The sequence below is a fragment of the Passer domesticus genome, chromosome 1 (genome assembly GCF_036417665.1).
Source record: "Passer domesticus isolate bPasDom1 chromosome 1, bPasDom1.hap1, whole genome shotgun sequence".
NCBI lineage: Eukaryota > Metazoa > Chordata > Aves > Passeriformes > Passeridae > Passer > Passer domesticus.
Genome location: NC_087474.1, coordinates 128,128,903 through 128,147,193, shown reverse-complemented (window position 1 = coordinate 128,147,193; position 18,291 = coordinate 128,128,903). Strand labels below are relative to the sequence as shown.

General features: G+C 45.3%; 1 protein-coding gene across 1 annotated transcript in view; it reads left to right on the top strand.

Moving 5' to 3' along the window:
* The first annotated feature begins 2,232 nt into the window (after positions 1-2,232).
* The window catches only part of SLCO5A1 (solute carrier organic anion transporter family member 5A1), a 74,850-nt gene continuing 58,791 nt past the window's right edge, over positions 2,233-18,291 (top strand). Inside the window, exons 1-2 of the mRNA XM_064388802.1 lie at positions 2,233-2,384; positions 3,117-4,469. Of these exons, the coding sequence (XP_064244872.1) occupies positions 3,533-4,469 (937 nt within the window). The 5' untranslated portion in view covers positions 2,233-2,384; positions 3,117-3,532. The remainder of the gene's footprint in view (positions 2,385-3,116; positions 4,470-18,291) is intronic.

Here is an 18,291-nt window from a genome sequence, read left to right as displayed (position 1 = left end):
CAAAGCGCCACATCTACAAGTCTTTCAAATCCCTCCAAGAATGGTGATTCCATCACTTCCCTGCGCAGTCTTTTTCAATGACTCACAATCCTTTTGGTGAAGAATTTTTTCATAATATCCAATCTAAACCTCCCCTGATGCAACTTGACACCTTTTTCTCTCAACCTATCACTTGTTACTTGGGAGCAGAGACCGACCCCCATGTGGATACAACCTTTTCATGTAGCTGTAGAGAGCAATAAGGTCTCTCCTCAGCCCCCTCCTTTACCCCAGCCTGAACAATCCCAGCTCTCTCAGCTGCTCCTCATGAGACGTGCTCCAGACTCTTCCCCAGCTCTGTTGCCCTTCTTTGGGCTCTCCAGCACCTCAATGTCATTCGTGCAGTGAAAGGCCCAAAACTGAACGCAGCACTCGAGGTGCAGCCTCACCAGTGCAGAGTACAGGGGGACACTGCCCTGCTCCTGCTGGCACCACTATTGCTGATACAAGCCAGGATGCCATTGGCCTTCTTGGCCACCTGGGCACACACTGGCTCATGTTCAACTGGCTGTTCACCAGCACCCCCACGTCCTTTTCTTTCAGGCAGCTTTCCAGGCACTCTTCCCCAAACCAGTGGTGCTGCATGGGGTTGCTGTGAACCAAGGACAGAACCCAGCACTGAGGTGCCATATGTATGATCCATTAGACTCACAAACTGCAGTTACTGGTTCATGCACCAGTTCAAGTGCAAAGGAGTGACTGAAGGGATACAGCCTAGCAGGTGAATTACATGTAGGTCTTCAGGGATGGTTGAGTTAGAAGATGGAGCTGAATTAAGAGCTTGGTCTTGTTGAAATGGTTATCCTCTTTCCTCTATCTTCATGGACCTATTTTTTTCCCATTTAAACTTTTTTTTAAGTTCTTGTGCTCCTATCCTTCATGAAGTGATTCAGCTCATAAAACCAGCAAAACACTTTTTTTTCCCCTTGGATCGGTTTTCTGCTGCCTCAGTGAGTTTATTCAGCTTACTGTGCACTGAAGTGAGTGCCAGAGCTGCAGTGACAGAAGCTGTGGCCATGGGAAGCTGACAGTGGAAGAGGCAGGAGAGAGGAGTTGCAGTGATAACAACTAGCTGTGGGGTAATGAAATAAAACAAACTGTCATAAGCACCTTATGTAGCAAGAAGGAATCATTAGAATGAGTTTTGAAAGATTCCCAATCCTAAGGTATAATAAAACTAAGGCCTAACAAGCACTAAACTTGGGACACCTTCTCAACAGGAAAAATGTGGCTGAAAACCAACAAACCAACCAAAATAAAGGTACTGTTTTGGCTGTGTTGAGCAGTTGGAGTGTTAAGTGAGTACAAAGAGGTACCAAAATACCTCTGGATAACAGCTTCAGAAAACTTGAAAATGGTATCTTTCATGAATATGATACGAAATGATCCTATTGATCCAGACTATAAATAAGTAAAAAAAAAAAAAAAAAAAAAAAAAAAGGTGGTGAGTCAGTCTTAAATACCTTTTTAAACAAGGAGAAACAAATCAATGGTAAATCTTCCATCCTGCCAGAAGAGCACTAACTATTCAGAAATGTGTACGCTATTATGCTTCTTTGGTGTATTGCTTTGCATTATTTTATGGAAAAGACAAATATCTCAATAGTTCACACTCTATCATGTCACAACAAATAATTTGCAGGACTATTTAGCCTTATTCTGCTACTAGGGCTTTAAATACAAGGACTTGAGAGCAAAACAAACCAGTGCAATTCAAGACACTACAAAACCTAAAAAAGGAGAAAACTCTATGACGACTTAACTCCGAATTACTTTTCAAGTATTTTGCATGTGCTACCAGTTTTCAAGATGGTTTGCACTGGAGATAAGTTCCTGGACAAAAAGGATCATCAGGTGATCTATTTTCCTTAAGACAAATTTTTTTAAAATAATCCATTAGTACTTCTCACTTTTCAGCAGACGATGTAATTGAGGTCCCGTCTTACGAGTATTTCCGCCTTTTACACAAGGCGATGCAACACCATCCCAAGCATCCTAAACGCCGCCCGGGGCTGCCAACCGTGGCGCCCCGCAGACTTTCTCAGCCAGGAGCGCCCAGTTGCATCCCTCAGCAGTTCCACGGCTGAGCACGGGCACCGACCGGGCAGACCCCAAGGCTCACCGTCCCTGCGGCGCGGGGGTGCGGCCGGCTAACCGCGGGCCGGCAGGGCAGGGCGCAGGGCACGCGAGCGCCCGGCGGCATCGCCCGGCCCGGCGGCTGCGGCGGGCGCGCCTGCGCTCCGGCGCCCGGGGAGGCGGAGGCGGCCGAGGGGGACCCGGCGTTGGGTGACAGGCGGGGCGGGGGCGCAGGGCCCGGGCCGGCCGCCCCCGGCGCCGCACGCTCGGTGAGTAGTCCCGTCTTCGCAGCGGCCGGGAGGAGAGCCCGGAGCGCCGCGCCGGCTCCGCCGCCCTGCCCGCTGGCGAGGCTCGGGGGGTGGGGGAGATCCGCCGCCGGGGCGCGGTTGCCCGGGTGCCGTTGCCTCCCCCGCCCACCCCTCCGCGGGGCCGCAGCGAGCAGGAGGCGGCGGGGAGACAAAAGCGGACAAAGGAGGCAAAAGGCGTGTTCCGCTGCCGGGGTAGGGATGTCTGGGCACCGCTCTGCGCCCGGCGGTCCCGGGGAGCACCCGAGCGAGCTGGGGCGGCGAGGTCGGCCCCGGGTTGCCGGGTCCCGGGGTGCCCGCCGCCGCTGCTGCCCGGCTCCTGCTTTGTTCCCCTTCCCTCCGCCTGCCGCCGCTCCCCGGGCCGCCGAGTTGTAGCGGAGTATTTATTTCAGCGCATTTATTTTTAGGCTAGAAAATAAAAGGCTTGGCACGGCGACCTTTGGCTGTCGCATCCGGCGCCAAATAAAAGGGTCGCGCTCTGGCCGAGGCCGCCCCAGCTCTTATGTAAATCCATGTGCCGTCCCCAAGGACGCGCGGTCCCCGGGGCGCTGCCGTGATCGGGGACGGGGACAGAGGCGCTCCCCGGAGCTCAGCGCAGACCGCGGGGTCGGGCGGGCAGAGGCCGGGGCGGCGGGGAGGGACGGGGCCGCTGGGGCCGCCGCCGCTGACCTCCCGTGCTTGCTCTCCGCCCCGCAGATCGGCAGCAACCCCCCGGAGCTCCGTCACCGGCGTCGGCGGCGAGGAGAGAGGACGATGCGGGCGGCGGAGCGGGCGGCGCTGCCCCGCGGCGGACGGGCTGTCCGCGGGGCCCCGGCGGGCGGCTGCTGAGCGCGGCGCCGCGGGCATGCGGCGACGAGGAGCGGGAGCCGCCGGCAGCGCGGGCGCCCCGGCGGGCGGGCGGCCCCTCGAGCGAGACTGAGGGTGGATGGAGCCACAAAGGAGTTTGGCTGACACGTGCGGCGGGGCGGCCGGCGGCCGCGGCTAGGGCCACCCCCCTCCCCTCCCTCCTCCCCTCATCGCTATGCTGCGCTCTCGCCGGGCCCCTCAGCGGACTCGACGCACGGCAGCGATGGAGCCGGTCGGGCTCCTCTGAGGCCGCCGCCGGACCCACCATGGCCTCGGCGGGGACCCCGGAGCAGCGGCTCCCCGGGGCGGAGCGGCCGGCGGCGGCGGCGGGGGGCCGGGCGGAGGCGCCGCGGTGCCGCAGTCTGCCCGCGCTCGGCTCCCCCCTGGCGGCCGGGGGGGGCGGCGGCGGCGGCCCGCCGAGCCCCGCCGCGGGACCGGCTCCCGAGGCCGAGCGGGGCCAGGGCGCCGCCGCCGTCGCCGAGGCTGGACGGCTCCCCGCCGCTGCCAGCGGCAGCGGGAGCTTCCCCCGGAAGACGGAGGGCAGCCAGCCGGCGGCGCCCGGCCGAGGGGTATCCCTGGGCCCCCCGCTGCTGCTGCCGCCGCCGCCGCCGGCGCTGCTGCTGGCGGGCCCCCCGGGCAGAGCGTGCCTGCGGGCAGTGCTGGCGGACTCGCGCTTCTTCCTGGTGTGCATGTGCTTCCTGACCTTCATCCAGTCCCTCATGGTCTCCGGCTACTTGAGCAGCGTCATCACCACCATCGAGCGGAGATACAGCCTCAAGAGCTCGGAGTCGGGGCTGCTGGTCAGCTGCTTCGACATCGGGAGCCTGGTGGTGGTGGTGTTCATCAGCTACTTCGGGGGTCGCGGGCGGAGACCGCTCTGGCTGGCCGTAGGGGGGCTTTTCATCGCCCTGGGCGCTGCGCTCTTCTCCTTACCTCACTTCATCTCTCCGCCGTACCAGATCCAGGAACTGAACTCCTCCGTCAGTAACGAGGGCTTGTGCGTGGCTGGCAATGGCACTGCCAAAGAGCAGTGGGACTCGTCGGCCTGCGTCAAGGACACCGGTGGAAACGACCACTCTCTCTATGTAGCTTTATTCATTTGTGCCCAAATCCTCATTGGTATGGGCTCGACACCCATCTATACCTTGGGACCAACCTACTTAGATGACAATGTCAAGAAAGAAAACGCCTCGCTTTACCTAGGTAAGGCAACTTAAGTACCTGGGTACTCTGCTGAACCCCAGATCTCTCTGAGGGGCCAGTTACAGGTACTTCTGCCTCAGTCCTGCTGAACATCATCTGACAAGTTTTCCTTTTCAAATGACCTTTTGAAGTAAAATTGCCATGCTCTCCTGTTTTAAAATGTTTTGTGGCATGGTGAACAGTAGTAACGGGTGAAGCTAAGGCAGTGTGCCTAAAAGCAGTTGTACTGACTCCCTCTTGCACGGGTAATAGAACAACAGAGAAAGTTGTCTTCTCTGACGCGTTTCAGCACTTTGCCGTAGCTGGTGACTTTTTCAGAAAGCAGTGTTAAAATTTGCCCTGCCCTTTAGAGTTTCTTTTTGCTAACACAGAATTTTGTATTTCTAAATTCTGGTTGCTGTACCTTTAGCCTCAAGTGTCTATAATGTTAATGCTCAATAAGCACTTTGAGAGAGTTTGGCGTGCTTCATTTCACTTTTCCAGGATTCATTTTCCTTGAACTAGCAATGAATTTTGAGTGGCGTTGGTACATCATCTGGCATCTCAGAGTTAAAAAAGCTCACTGATAAACCAAGCATGTAAAACCTTCAGGGTTGATTTTGGTTAGGGCAGCTCAAGGAGCACAGCGAAATGAGAGTCCAATCTGGCATACGTTTTTCAGCAGGTACAGATCTTGGATAATTGGGTACTAAACTTTACTGGAGTTTGATCGTGATAGTCTGTGTAATGTGTAAGAAGATTAACTGCTCCCTGACTTTGCATTAGCACCTTAGATGCTTCTGTAAAAAATGAACCTCACATACCCTTCAAATTCTTTTCAAATAAGGAGAGGCGCTTAGGGGTCTGAGGGGCTGTGAAGGGGGTTTGGATACTCAGCATTACCATTTGCAGTTGAGTTTTCTTTGGCTTTAGGATACACGTGGAGATAATAATTGCATGTAAAACACACATTTATGGAAGTTACACACTTGTGGAGTGTGTGTGTGTAACTACTTTACTGAACAAAAGTAGTGATCCGGATCAGTGGTTTTATTCCTTTTGACCTGTTCTTTGGCAATTTGACTGTTCCCTGAACTGTTTTAAAGCCATGCACAGTCTGTGTGCAGTGTCTTGAAAAAGCCTGGGGCACTGGAGGTTTTTGGAAGGAGGGAGAGGTATTCACTGCATTGCTAATCTGCATGATGAAGTATTTGACAGAGTGTTTTTTCCCTCTCTTCTCCTGCCTGAGAAAGGTTAAGTGGTATGGAAATTTAGATTAACCTAGCATTGACTTTATTGGCAGCATGAAAAAATAAAGCATCTCGTTACAGAGGTTACTAAATTGTAGTTTGGAACTTTTGCAAGTAGGTGATCTCACACAGTCCTCAAAAACGAAAAAAGGAAATGCTGCAGGTGAGAAATGAAGGGTAAAAGAGGTGAATGGCGAGAGAGGCGGAAATCTTCCTCCAGCAAAGGGGAAGGCAAGGTCAATGGGGGGAAATCCTCGCTGTGCAGGAGAAATGATGCCTACCACTGATGCGCCTCTAGCACAGGAAATAGTAATGGAGTGACTCAGGTAACTTTAATTGCAGCGAGGTTAACAAAGGTAAAAGGCACCAGCAGCTGGGTAGACTCCATGTGACCCCGTGGCTGCTGCCAGACACTGAAGGCAGCTTTGATCTATCCTGGGAGGACCCTTGTAGAGTCGAAGTTCATTTTTAGTGATTCAAGAGAGCAAAGATGAGTATACCCAGCTACAGTGTATGTGAAAAATTTATGCCTGTGATTTGATTGTGACCACAGGGAGAAATAAAATGAACACAAAGTGTGTTTAAATATTGAATAAAATGTACTATCACCTCCATTCAGTCTTGAAGCCGCTCAGGGCTAGAAGCAATGTTGTCTGCTGTTGGAAATCTTGGTATTTTTTAAATGGTGTGGAGTTCTGAGGAAGCATTTAAGTTATTAATCTTTAAGTATTTGCCTCACTTCAGGTACAGGCCAGTGACTTTTTGAGGGGCAGGAGTAAAATCTGAGTTTTTGGGGAAGAAAGAAAAAGAACATTGTTTGGCACGTTGATGCGAGCAAACATGTTTTTGTTGGATCTTCTCAATGGTTTGGAATGTTGAGTGTCCTTGAGGGGAGGGATTTGTGGGCAGCAGACAGCTCAGCCAGGTGCAGGGATGGGTTAGAAGTGGCCTGGGCATGGCTCTGCAAGCCTGCCACCTCACATCCTGTGTTATGCAATGCCTGGTTCTCCAGGTGGTGTGATTCTGTTACTGGGGAAAGCTATGCAAGTGATGCCAAAATGTAAACTGTGTGTCTGTGTGGAGGCATGGGCTAACAAAAAGTCTTGGAGCAGGCCATGGCAGTTGAGTTTTTAAAAAGAGATGAAAACACAGGGAAACAGGTCCCAGTCACACAGATACATGTGTTTGAGTAAGGACAGCTAATTAATAAAAAAGTATCCTCTAACACAAGATGGAAGGTCACTTACATGTTTGTTCATAGTCATGCTGGTATTGCATTCTATGTTTTTCTTCCAAAGGAAGATAAATATATATAAGTGTACACCTGATAAAAGGTTCACTGAGCTGCAGAACTGATGAGCTTTTTGACCCTGCAAGTGTGTCCACTAATAGTAGGTCAGTAAGGCCCCCCTTGAGTATCACTAATCCCGATTCTGCAAAAACTCACCTTATGTGGCTGTGGAAGCTATCTTATTTATTTTCCAAGTTAATCCAGCTCAGGGCTCGAGTGGCGATAGCATATCCTCTTAAGTGTAGGCATGCAAGCTCAGTGTGGACAGCTGTTTTAACATTCCTGGCTGGAAGTCCTCCTCTCAAAAAACATATTTGATGCTTATACATAGTCTCTTGGCTGCCTACACTTAAGTCCATCTGTCAGAATGGCACAGTGCCAGTTTACAAGGTGCTGTGTTGTTTTTAGTAGGACAAAGGTGCCAGGCGGGGATGTGTGTTTGGGCTGCCCGCATAGCAGTGGGTGAGCTCTTGTGTGGGATGTCTCTTCCTTGTGAAGCAGTGTCACCTCCGGTTCTCCCGCCCCTTAAACTTGACAGTACTTTGATGCCCTGATGCTAGCTTACAGAAATGTGTGACATCAGGCTTGAAAACAAGTCGTGATTGTAACAGGTGCCGAGGAGATGTAAGAACTGGTTCCCTTAATCACAGATAATCCAAACGGGAAGTTGCACACTGTGTAAAAACTGGGCAGTCACTAAGTGGTCTTTATCTTCTCCAAAGTCTGTCCCTTCTGTGCTCAGCTGTACTCTGATGTGTCTGTTGTCAGCTGCCTGATGTGTGCAGGTTCTTCTTTTAAGTATTTATCCAATTAAATTAATTGCAATTCAATTTGAAGTTGAATTGGACTTCCTGAGTCTTGTTTTGTACTCTTGATGGTGTTTCTGCTACTTGTCAAATTCTAGCACTTAAAACACTGTGATTTTTCTAAACACTGTGGGGTTTTTTTGTAGGGATCCAAGAGTTTGTCTTGAATGTGAGTTTGCCTTATATTATATGAGGATTTTTAAAAGCAGTTCTTTAAAATTAAGTGTGGCACTTAGAAGTTTTAATAGTGGCTGAAAACTTTTAAAATATTTTTTTCTTTTGCAAGTGGATATTGTTATAAAAAAATAATTTACCCTAAAAATTTACACTTAGAGAGGGAGTATTAGGTTTTACAGAAATACTGCATAATGAAAATACTCTGGCATTCAGGAATGGCTTTTACCAGTATCCCCCCAAAATGACTAATGAACAAACATGTCATTGTGCTAAGGATGTTTTATTTCTGTTTCCAGAATACTGTAGGCTGGTTAGGATACGATATGAGAAAAGTGTCTCAGTTTAATTTCATGCAGACTGTCCCTAGGTTTTGGAACAAACTGTAATTACAAAATGCAAAGATAAAGGTTTTATGGGATAATGGCTGTAAAATTGGATAAACCTATGCAAATGGGCTTGGTACAGACAATGGCTGAAAGCCAGGGAAGTGAAGTAATTTCATAACTTGGAAAAAAATATTTAGACAAGTTTCAAAAATATTTTGGAATGCCACTTTGTTTTTATGAGGATTGTTTGTGTGGGTTGCTGTTTCTAGCATTAGGTAAACCATTTCACTGTGACTGTATTTTGTCTGAAAAATACCTCCTTGTTGGTAGTATTTTACAGGGGCATGTTCTATATACGTACTCTTCATGTCTTTGTTACAGACTTCCCTGAAGTCTTTATATATGGATGTATGATGATTGTATTTATTGTACTTCTAGTTAAATCTACCCCTATATCCACATCCCACTTGAAAGGAGAGGGCAGGAAGGGTAGCTTCACATCAGAATCCCACCACCTCTGTCTGCTGGATCCCAGGGCATAGCCCAGCTGCCACACAAGCTAGATCTCTGTAACGTGACATTGCTTGGATATTGGTGCAGGAAGCACTGGATTTTTGTGCCACTTTGATCCATTTTGGTCTGGCTGCTTCTAGGTTTATAGATGTCCCTGGGACACAGGAACTGGAGCCCACTGGGGGCATCAGGTCCTTTATGCGGATGCTACAAGGTCATTGAGGTTTCCTGAGAGAGTATCAACTTTCTAGCTGAGCAAAAGGGACCATCTAGAAGAAGGGAAACAGCTGACCAGCATTTAATTTTATTCTCACCAGTTGGCTTATGATTACTTCTGATTTACTTTTGGAATATGCTTCCTGATATCCAAAAAGGCTAGTTTCCTACAGGCTTTTCTCAGCATTGATCCCTATAGTTGGTAAATCCTACAGAAATAGTGTGTTTATTTTTACAGCATGCCTGTGAGAAGGAAGATTTTTTGAATCAAAAATTGAGGCAAAAGTGCCTCACCAGTGTTGGCAGTATTTTTTATTGCTTTCTCTATTTTCTTTGTAAGGGGGAAATGTGCAGAACTTATTTCTCAAACACATGATTTTACTTTATCTGATAGAAAGCCACATCTAGTTTTATGCAGAGGCAAGCACTAATCACTGCACATCAGCAGGCTGTTTTTGTGCACACCTGGGGTGCATCAGGCACAGCCAGGCAAGGGAGGGGATTGTCCCCCTCCGCTCTGCAGTGGGCCAGCCTCACCTTGAACACTGTGTGCAGTGATGGGTACCACAATATAAAAAATACATTAAACTATCAGAGAGCATCCAAAGGAGGGCAAGGAAAATGGTGAAAGGCCTTGAGGGGAAGTCGTATGAGAAGTGACTGAGGTCACTTGGTTTGTTAAGCCTGGAGAAGAGGAGGCTGAGGGGAGACATCATTGCAGACTGCAGCTTCCTTGTGGGGGGAGGAGAAGGGGCAGGCACTGATCTCTCCTCTGTGGTGAGCAGTGACAGGACCCGAGGGAATGGCCCGATACTGTGTCAGGGGAGGTTTAAGTTGGATATTAAAAAAAATGTTCTTCCCCAAGAGGAGGGTTGGGCACTGGATCAATTCCCCAGGGAAGTGGTCACAGCCCCAGCCTGAGAGAGTTCAAGAAGTGTTTAAACAGTGCTCTAGGACACATGGTGTGACTCTTGGGGATGGTCCTGTGCAGGGCTATGAGTTGATGACCCTTGTGGATCCCTTCCAACTGAGCATATCCTGTGATTCCATGAAATGTGTGTGTGAAACACACACTTGTTTTGTTTGTACACTCAGCTGGGCAGAAGGCTGAGCTCACTGTGCTCTTGGCTTGGGATGCAGGTGACTGCAGCTCCTTTTGTGTATATGGGTTATAGTGTTTATATGGATTATACTGCTTTCTCCCACAGGTGATGTAACATTCAGAGGGTGCAGTATTGTGCTTCTCTGGCTCTCTGTAACATCCCTTTTTTTTGTTAAAAAGCTGATCAGGCAGCTGGCACAGTTCCTAATAATTGCTTACAGTAGCACTGTGCAGTTTTATTGTCCTTTCCTATAACTGAGGAAATAGAAAGATAGATTTTACTTTTCTTCCTCACTTTAGTTTCCTATTCCATAGGTGGACTGATACCTCTTTTTCATACTGTAATCCTAGATATTATTTTCTTAAGCATTTAGTGAAGCCGGTCTTTGTGTACATAACAGTGAGTTCAGTAAAGAGTAGGGGCAGCCTTTGCTCTGAAGTTTTCTGCCTGCAGGATTTAATGTCGTGAGTGATAGATCTTGCTCTGCCAGTGTCGTGTCCCTTAGGGATGCTTTCTGCATCTCTCCAGTTGTGTCCTTGCCATGAGCTATGGCATTGTTCACAAGCAGCTGTATTGACAAAGCACCACTTCCAGTAACTGGCAAAATGCACTTTGTCCTTCTTAGGAGCAAGAAGAGACTTAGGCACATGCTTCTCTGATTCTCTTTGTATTAAAGGACAAAAACTGGGTTGGATCCAGGGTTCTGAAACTCACTGAATTCCCAGGCCCAGTTGTTCCTCTTGCTTAGCATTTGTCAAAATGGCTAGCATTTTGTTTCTGAGGTTGACAGTGCCCTTTTCACCCTCTTGAGCTTGGGAATAGTGTTTTCTTGGAGAGCAGCTCCCTTCTCTGTCAAGCTCTGCTGCAGGGCTGGTTTGTGCAGACAAGTGTCTCCACCTGCCGTGGTCCCGGAGCAGCTTGGAAACCTAGACATGAAAGTGGCCTTTAAGTAACAGCTTGTTTGTAGCTTTTGCCAGGAACTGGAGGCTTGGGATCTAGTGTCTGATTACCTGGGGGCTGGAAACTTTAGCTGTGTGCTGGATACCCTGACTGTTTTCTAAAAGGTCACTGTAACTACTCCTGTTGCAGGTGGATTAGAGATGCTTTGTGTTTCATCCATTTTCCCTTAACTCTCATTCAGTGGCCGCCTCACCTGGGAGGACTTAATTGCTGTGAAAGTGCTTAGGCAGTCAAAAGAGAGGAGGCTGGATTTCTCTGTACTGTTATTAGGAGTCACATGGGTTTCTGTCTTGGTTGTGCAGGAAATACAGGCAATTTTATAAATGAGTCAGCCTTCTGTTTCATCCTGAAGACCAGCATCTAAAAATTCAGGTTTTTAAAGTAGATGAATGGAATTTATCCATAGTTTTTAAAAGTACAGAAAACTAACTAAATCATATTAAACTTTCATGCTCTTGTTTTAATCCTGTGAAGTCTGTTTTACCCTGATAGCACTTTAAAACCCCTTGTTTCTTGTGAAGAAAGAGCTCAGTTTTCCTTTTTTGTTGTTTTTACATGCCTTTCCTATTTATTTTGAAAAGAGTTGAGAAGCCACCATGCAAAAATGACACATATTTCAGCTGGTTCCCTTTGGCAGTTTTTGCCACTCTTGACTGAAAGGTCAAAGTAAGCACTAGCTCTGACTTGGCTGCTGATGGATGGGGCAGTGCCACATGAACTCTGAGGGCAGGGCAAGCTGGTCACCTGTCTTCCTGTGAATTTTCACCAGAGCTGTCAGAATTTCAGCTCCCAAGTCCAAGGATGTCTCTGCACCCCTCAGCAGCCACAGGGATGCTGGGACTTAGTAGGGCTGTAATGGGAAAGCTCTGAAACAGCACAGTTGGAAGAGGAGCAAACTGTTGGCTTTCTGATTGCTGGGGTCCATGCTTTTATTCAAGCACCGCGGTCCTTTTGCCTCAACTCATTTGGACAATCTGGGCATATGGGCTGGAGCTAGAAAATTTATGACAGAGACGGCTCTGCAGTGCACATGCAGCTTGATTTCACCTGAGTCAGCCAGATCTATACTTCAACTCCTTCCAAGTGCCCAGAAAAAAAATAGGACATTTCCTGTGATGGGAACAAATATATCACTTCTCGGTAGTGTGGAGATGTATGGGCTCTGTCCTGCTCTGCTGCTGAACAGTTTGGGCATCTGTTGTGCTGTCACAAGGCCAGAAATGTAGACACTGCCAGCATTAACAAGAGAGCTAAGGAACCTGGGGCTTTCAACTGCTCTTCTTTTCTGCCGCAAGGAATTTGTTCTTACCTGAGAAATCAGGAAGTGCAGACACAGAAATTCAAGTGTTATTTTATGCTGCCATTAGACCCGATAATCTAATCAGAAAATATTAACTCTCATGTAAGTAAACAGCTTACTTGGCAGCAAAGACAAATTACACCAATGAAAAACATCATGCTCTGGTATGAATTACATTTTGTGGCGAGTTTGAAGGATATACAGTCAGAAAAAAAACATGTATATTTTTCCTTGTAATTTGAACAAGCCGGTAGAGGAATTGTGTCACATGAAGTGCTTGTGAAGGAGTACTGCTTGTCCACTAATTGTATGCTTTTGCGCTGTTCATCTTTGGTTCTTTTCCCCATTTTTAGTACAGGTTTCTTTTCAGCAGCTTGCTTCCTTTTCATCAGCTTGCCAGGATATTTTTTTAGTGCTTCCACTTGTTTCCTTGCTTATATTGACGTTAACACTTTGCTTACATTGCCCCATGCACAGTAGGACCTCAATCTGGTGGTTGCCCTCTGCACCTTTTATCTTTGATGTTCACTGGATTAGAACGAAATCCTCAAGAGTGTCTCAGCAGTGATTTTCTTAAAATCCAGCTGCTCTGAAATCAGCTTCCAGCTCTTCAGTTTTTTGAATTTAGCAAGCTTTTCTAAATTAGTGGCACCTTTCCATATTTACCTCTTTTCAATTGACTTCGAAGTGACAAAAATTAAATCTTGGCAGGATTCCCCTGTGATAGTACCATTTTCTTTCTGTATTAATTAAGCTATCCTCTAGAGTCAGAATATTTCAGCTAATGCATATATTAGCTGAGTATATCTTCTGACACCTTGTCATTTGCTATTTTGCACTTAAGTTGTAGTTTACTCCGGTGTTTATCCTGGGTTTCTTCACAGCTGTTGACTTCAGGTGTCATGTAGGAACTGAAAGGTGCTGGTGTGCTTCTGAAGTCAAGTGCTTTCAATCACACCTTGGTTCCTGCTTCTCCTTTTTTCATTCTCTGACTAGATTAAAATCTGAATACCTGACCTCCCCAGAAGTCATTTCAAGTAATGCATTTTTGTAGATAATCCAAAGTAGACAGGGAAATAGCTGTGAGCTCTGCTGTGGTGGCTGCTAACCTGTGATTTCTTAAACAGAATGTGTCAAGCAAGCCTCATTTGCATCTACAAATATCTAAAGGAAATATTCTGGAATATGTTACCTGACATTGCTGTGTGTTAAGCTCTCCCTGTACTTTAAGAGAAATTGCTGTATTCAGCTGAGCTGTTAACTCAGTAGATTTTGCTTTGTATAACAACTGAAAACACTATCTTTTCCAGCAAAGGTTCCAAAGGAATCAGCTCATAGGCTCAGAGGTCAAATCCATGTGAAATTCATGAGCAGAATAACCTGTGTATGCTGGTCAGGTGGGAACTTTCAGCTGAAAAAGCCCCAGGAAGAGTGAAGGAGAAGAGGAGGTTGAGTGTCAGCAGCATGGGATGTTAGTGCCTCTTTTGTGTGTTGCAAGCCAGAATGAACTCTGGTCAGGAGGCACCTGCCAGGGACAGCAACTGGAGCCCACAGGAAAGGCTGAAGATGCTACTGTAAGTGTCTGTGGAGTACAGGAAAGTCCCTAACAAGGCTGGGGAGTTCTGGCAATGCAGAGAATGCAGATAAGCTTTGCTTCTGATGTGCTTTTCTTCCTCACAGAACAGCATTTTCCACTTTTGCCCAAAGTGCCTCTCCATGCCATTCATTGGTGCCTTACATTTCAGTAGCTGGAGTTTAAAAAGCAGTAGCAAAATAGTATTTCATTTTGTGAGTTTTTAATCTAAATTTATGTTTCTGCTTGTTAATTCATCCTAGTGAGGGGAAAAAGATTTAGTGATGAGTGTAACCTTCTAGGATGCAAGTAGCTTCAGTAATAATCCTCCTGTTTAAAAAAACGTAAAAAAAATGGTTACATAATAATAGAGTCTGTAATTGTTGTAAATATGATGGGCAGTGTATATCAACTTGATTTAATACAGCTGTCTAGTGACAGAAATAGTGAAGGTGTCCCTAGGGAATTTTTATAGTTGCAGGAGAAAATAGCACATGAGCTTTTTTTGAGTCTGCAGTATAGTAGTGCTGATGCACATCAGTGTAGGCATTTATCTGGTAAGTTATGTAATTGGCATAAAATAAGAATTCTAAAAACCTGTTTCCTCTGTGAATAGCATGACCTAGGGAAAGAAGTGGGATTTTGGGGTTATCTGAAACAAATAACTGTTGGTTTGTTACCACACCTGCATTGTGTTACTGGGGGAATGTTAGTCCTGTTACACAATGAGAATAAAAAGACTCTGAACTCAGCACTACATTGTCATAATAAAATGCCATACTGTAAATAATTTTACAAAAGCATAGCTGGGGAATGAGTTGATGCTTGAATGAAGAGCTGTATTCTAAATTATAGTTCCTAAGTAGCTATTGCACTGTTTTGATACATAGAAGTTATATATAGTCATTGACCTCAGTGACTGAATGGTTTAAGGATATTGTGATTATAATGGTGAGGATAGAGCTGGCTGGTGTGAATTTCTTTGCAGAAGCAAAGTAGGCAATAGTATCCATGTGTTTACTCCTATCCATGGTTTCCCCAGAACCTCTGGGAGGAGGAAGATGAGCACTAGTCAGAGTGCCCTGTGCATTTAGGAGTAACTGTGACTCAGCCTATGGAGAAATATAAAAGAAGACCTCTCCTCATTAGCTATTGCTCTTGTCTTGATGTTTGTTAGCAATTGATTTTTGCTGAGATGGGGTAATTTATTGTTCTTACTGAGTGTGTGGTTAATTGCACTAGCTTTGGACACTCAGAAACAAGGAGGACACAGACAACAATAGGGATGCATGTGGTCTTGAAAAGCAAAATAAAAAGAGGCTCCTGCCCCCATGCATTTGTGATAATTAAAAGAAGATCAGCCTTCTATGAGAAATGGGGTAAAACTGATGGACTAATATTGGCCAGGCCAGCTAATGGGAAAGAACTTGAAAAGAGCTTTTAAGCCTGGTGAGTCAGAAGCCTTGGGTACATATATGCCTTCTCATCTTCTATAAGACATTCAATTAACCAGAGAAAAACAGAGTAATGTATGAACTAACATAATTTTAAGAGTTCCTACGCTGTCATTAGCAGCTATTACTCCTTTCTATAACTAATAATAAATTTTAAGTATTTGGATAAGGTGAAAGAGGGCTGTGTATCATCAGATAGATCTATAATTAACTTCCTTTCATGCCTATTCCCCTCTTCATCATCTCCTGCATCCCCACACTCTAAATTTAAATCCTACTGTAAGAAGACGTTACCATGTGTCTGATGTAGTGCCACGCTTTCAAGAAAACTCTATGTTTTTATTCTCAGATTTATATTGTGTGTTTATAAATACCTTGAGTATTACAGAGACTGAGGAGGGGATCTGTCATGTGTTGCAGTGTCAGGATATTTGAGAAATAATTTCTCATGGTTTGCCCAAGTTGGCATTCTGAAATCTTTTACCAACTGCCGGGACAAGGTTGACCATGTTCCTCTAGGAAGAGTAGATGTAACTGGTAGAGACAGTGAGAGGACTGATGAGTGGTTGTGGTGGAAGAGTTTGATAGCCATAAGGTTCATATTAGCAGGTAGGCATCCTACACTATGAGCCAGATGCTTTTTGTTTGGATTGTGCCTGATGGGAAAAAATGGTGCAGTATATTAGGAATATAGTGCATTTCCCTTGTCTAGTTCAATAGGAAGCTCAGATTAATTATTTTGTGGTCTGAGCATTAGGATTTCTCCAAAATACAACTGTGGGGTAAGCAACTCTTCTAGTCCTGAATTTGTCGCAGTTTTCATGGTGTTTTTGAAGATATTAAGAAAATTAGTAGCATAGCATTAGAAAAGAAGGGTTGATGTAACCCTGGTGATTGTGTCAGTCACTGGATGCTCTTAGGACTGCTCTCTGCTGCTTTTCTGTTGAGCCAGGATAGAGAGTGTGAGGAGCAGCATGGTTATTTTATGTGCAGGGGGCCAAAGAACCATACAGGAATTCTGCTCTTAATTCAGTCTGTGTTGCACTCCTGTTAAAAAGACTTCTTTTTTTCTTTTTTCCCCTAATTTTCTTGAGTAACAGAATGGTGTGGAGCTGAGGGAACTGACAGCTGGTGGTTTTCTGATGTGGGAGATTTGACATGAAGAATATGTGTGGGTGTGATACAACCCCTTGGTGATATGCTGTGTACTCTTGTTATACATTGTGCCAAAATAGACAGTAATCCTCTTATGTGGGATTGTCAAGTAAGTAATAATAGAGCACAAGTCAGTGCCATCAGTTCCGAGATTTTTTTTTGGATAAACATAATTGTTATTCATATCTCCTAGATTCTTTAGTACTTCTTAATCTTTATATTAAATAAGTCCTTATTCTAAGTCCTGCGAATGTTATGTTTTACAATAGTGATGTCAGCTGCTATCAAGACTTTCCTATTCATCTTTCTAATTGATGCTCTTGCTTTAAAAAGGCCACAGAGATTTTGAGTTTTATAATTCAACTAATTTCCTAATGTGAAAACTTCAGATGAAGAAAAATTTGAAGATCGTTTTGTCTGCATAAAACATTTCAATTGTCTTACAAGGAGCCCTGAAAAGATCTGAAGCAATCAGAGTTGCTGTCTGCAGGCTGTTCATCCCATTTAGGAAACAAGAAGTTGGCTGCTCTGCAGCAGGGCAGGCACGATAAGTTGTGGAGGAGAGAAGCAATTAGCTCGACAGCAAGCACAGTCAGAGCAGAAAGGGAGGTCTGGAGGCGTTTAATTAATACTAATGCTTTTGTGCTTACAAGGACCAGCAGCTTACTGCTGTCTTGCTCTTGTGGTTCTCAAACCTGCTATCTAATGAACATTAGATTTAGTAAAGCTTTCCAGAAAACTTAATTAATTACAACTAACTGTGACACATTCCCCCTGGAGGTAATGAGGTACACCTGATACTGACTGGGAATAGGGTCTGAGCTGTAAAGCTTTTTCATTTTTAAGCAGATAACAAGTCCTTTTGGGATTTTTGTACTACATTTGTTTTAACTAATCTGAAATAATGGGAAAGGCATGTCATTTATTAAACAGTTTTCTAGTCACCAAACCAGTTAGGGAGAAATAAACCTTTTTTTTTTTTTTTCCATTGTGAAAAGTTTTGGGCAGGTATCATTTTTATTAAACTGAGTTTGATGGTAAAATTATGTTTGATGGAAACGTCACCAGTGTGTACTTATTTGCACAGCTTGACATTTTGAGATGCAATTTGCTATTTAATTCTCAATTTTTATTAATTTTAACTTCCATTCATTCTTAGGTGGAAAATATGAGTAAAGTCCCATTTGGTTGAAGGTCACTTCTCTGTGTAACTCTTGCTTCTGTTTTCTTCTAGTACATCATTCAAGACATACCTAGACTTCATTATGCTGGAGAGAATTGCTTTTTCCATTTGCTCCTCATGAGAATACCAGCTCTGTGGCTTCAGGCTTACATGTTTTTATATTTATAAATGTTTTCCTGACAGGTTTCAACTGTGTGTGTTAATAAAAGGATGATCTCTATGATGATTTATTCTTTGTGCAGGAGCACCAATATAATCCAGTTTGAGTTGTAATCTACAGATTTTAGTTTTGGTTAGATGTTGCCTGTGTTTAAATATCCCTGTGTCACCTCTTCTGTTAACAGTTATCTGTATAAACAGCTTTATTATTCCATTTTGGGAGCAAACTTCCATATCACATTGCAGTTAATGCAGTGTTTTATCACACTAATTGTCTGTTACTGCAGTTTTTGTGCAATTAAAGTATTCTTATTGCACAATATCGTATTGCCCAAGACTTGCATAACAAGGTAATTAATCTATACTATCTCCAAGGA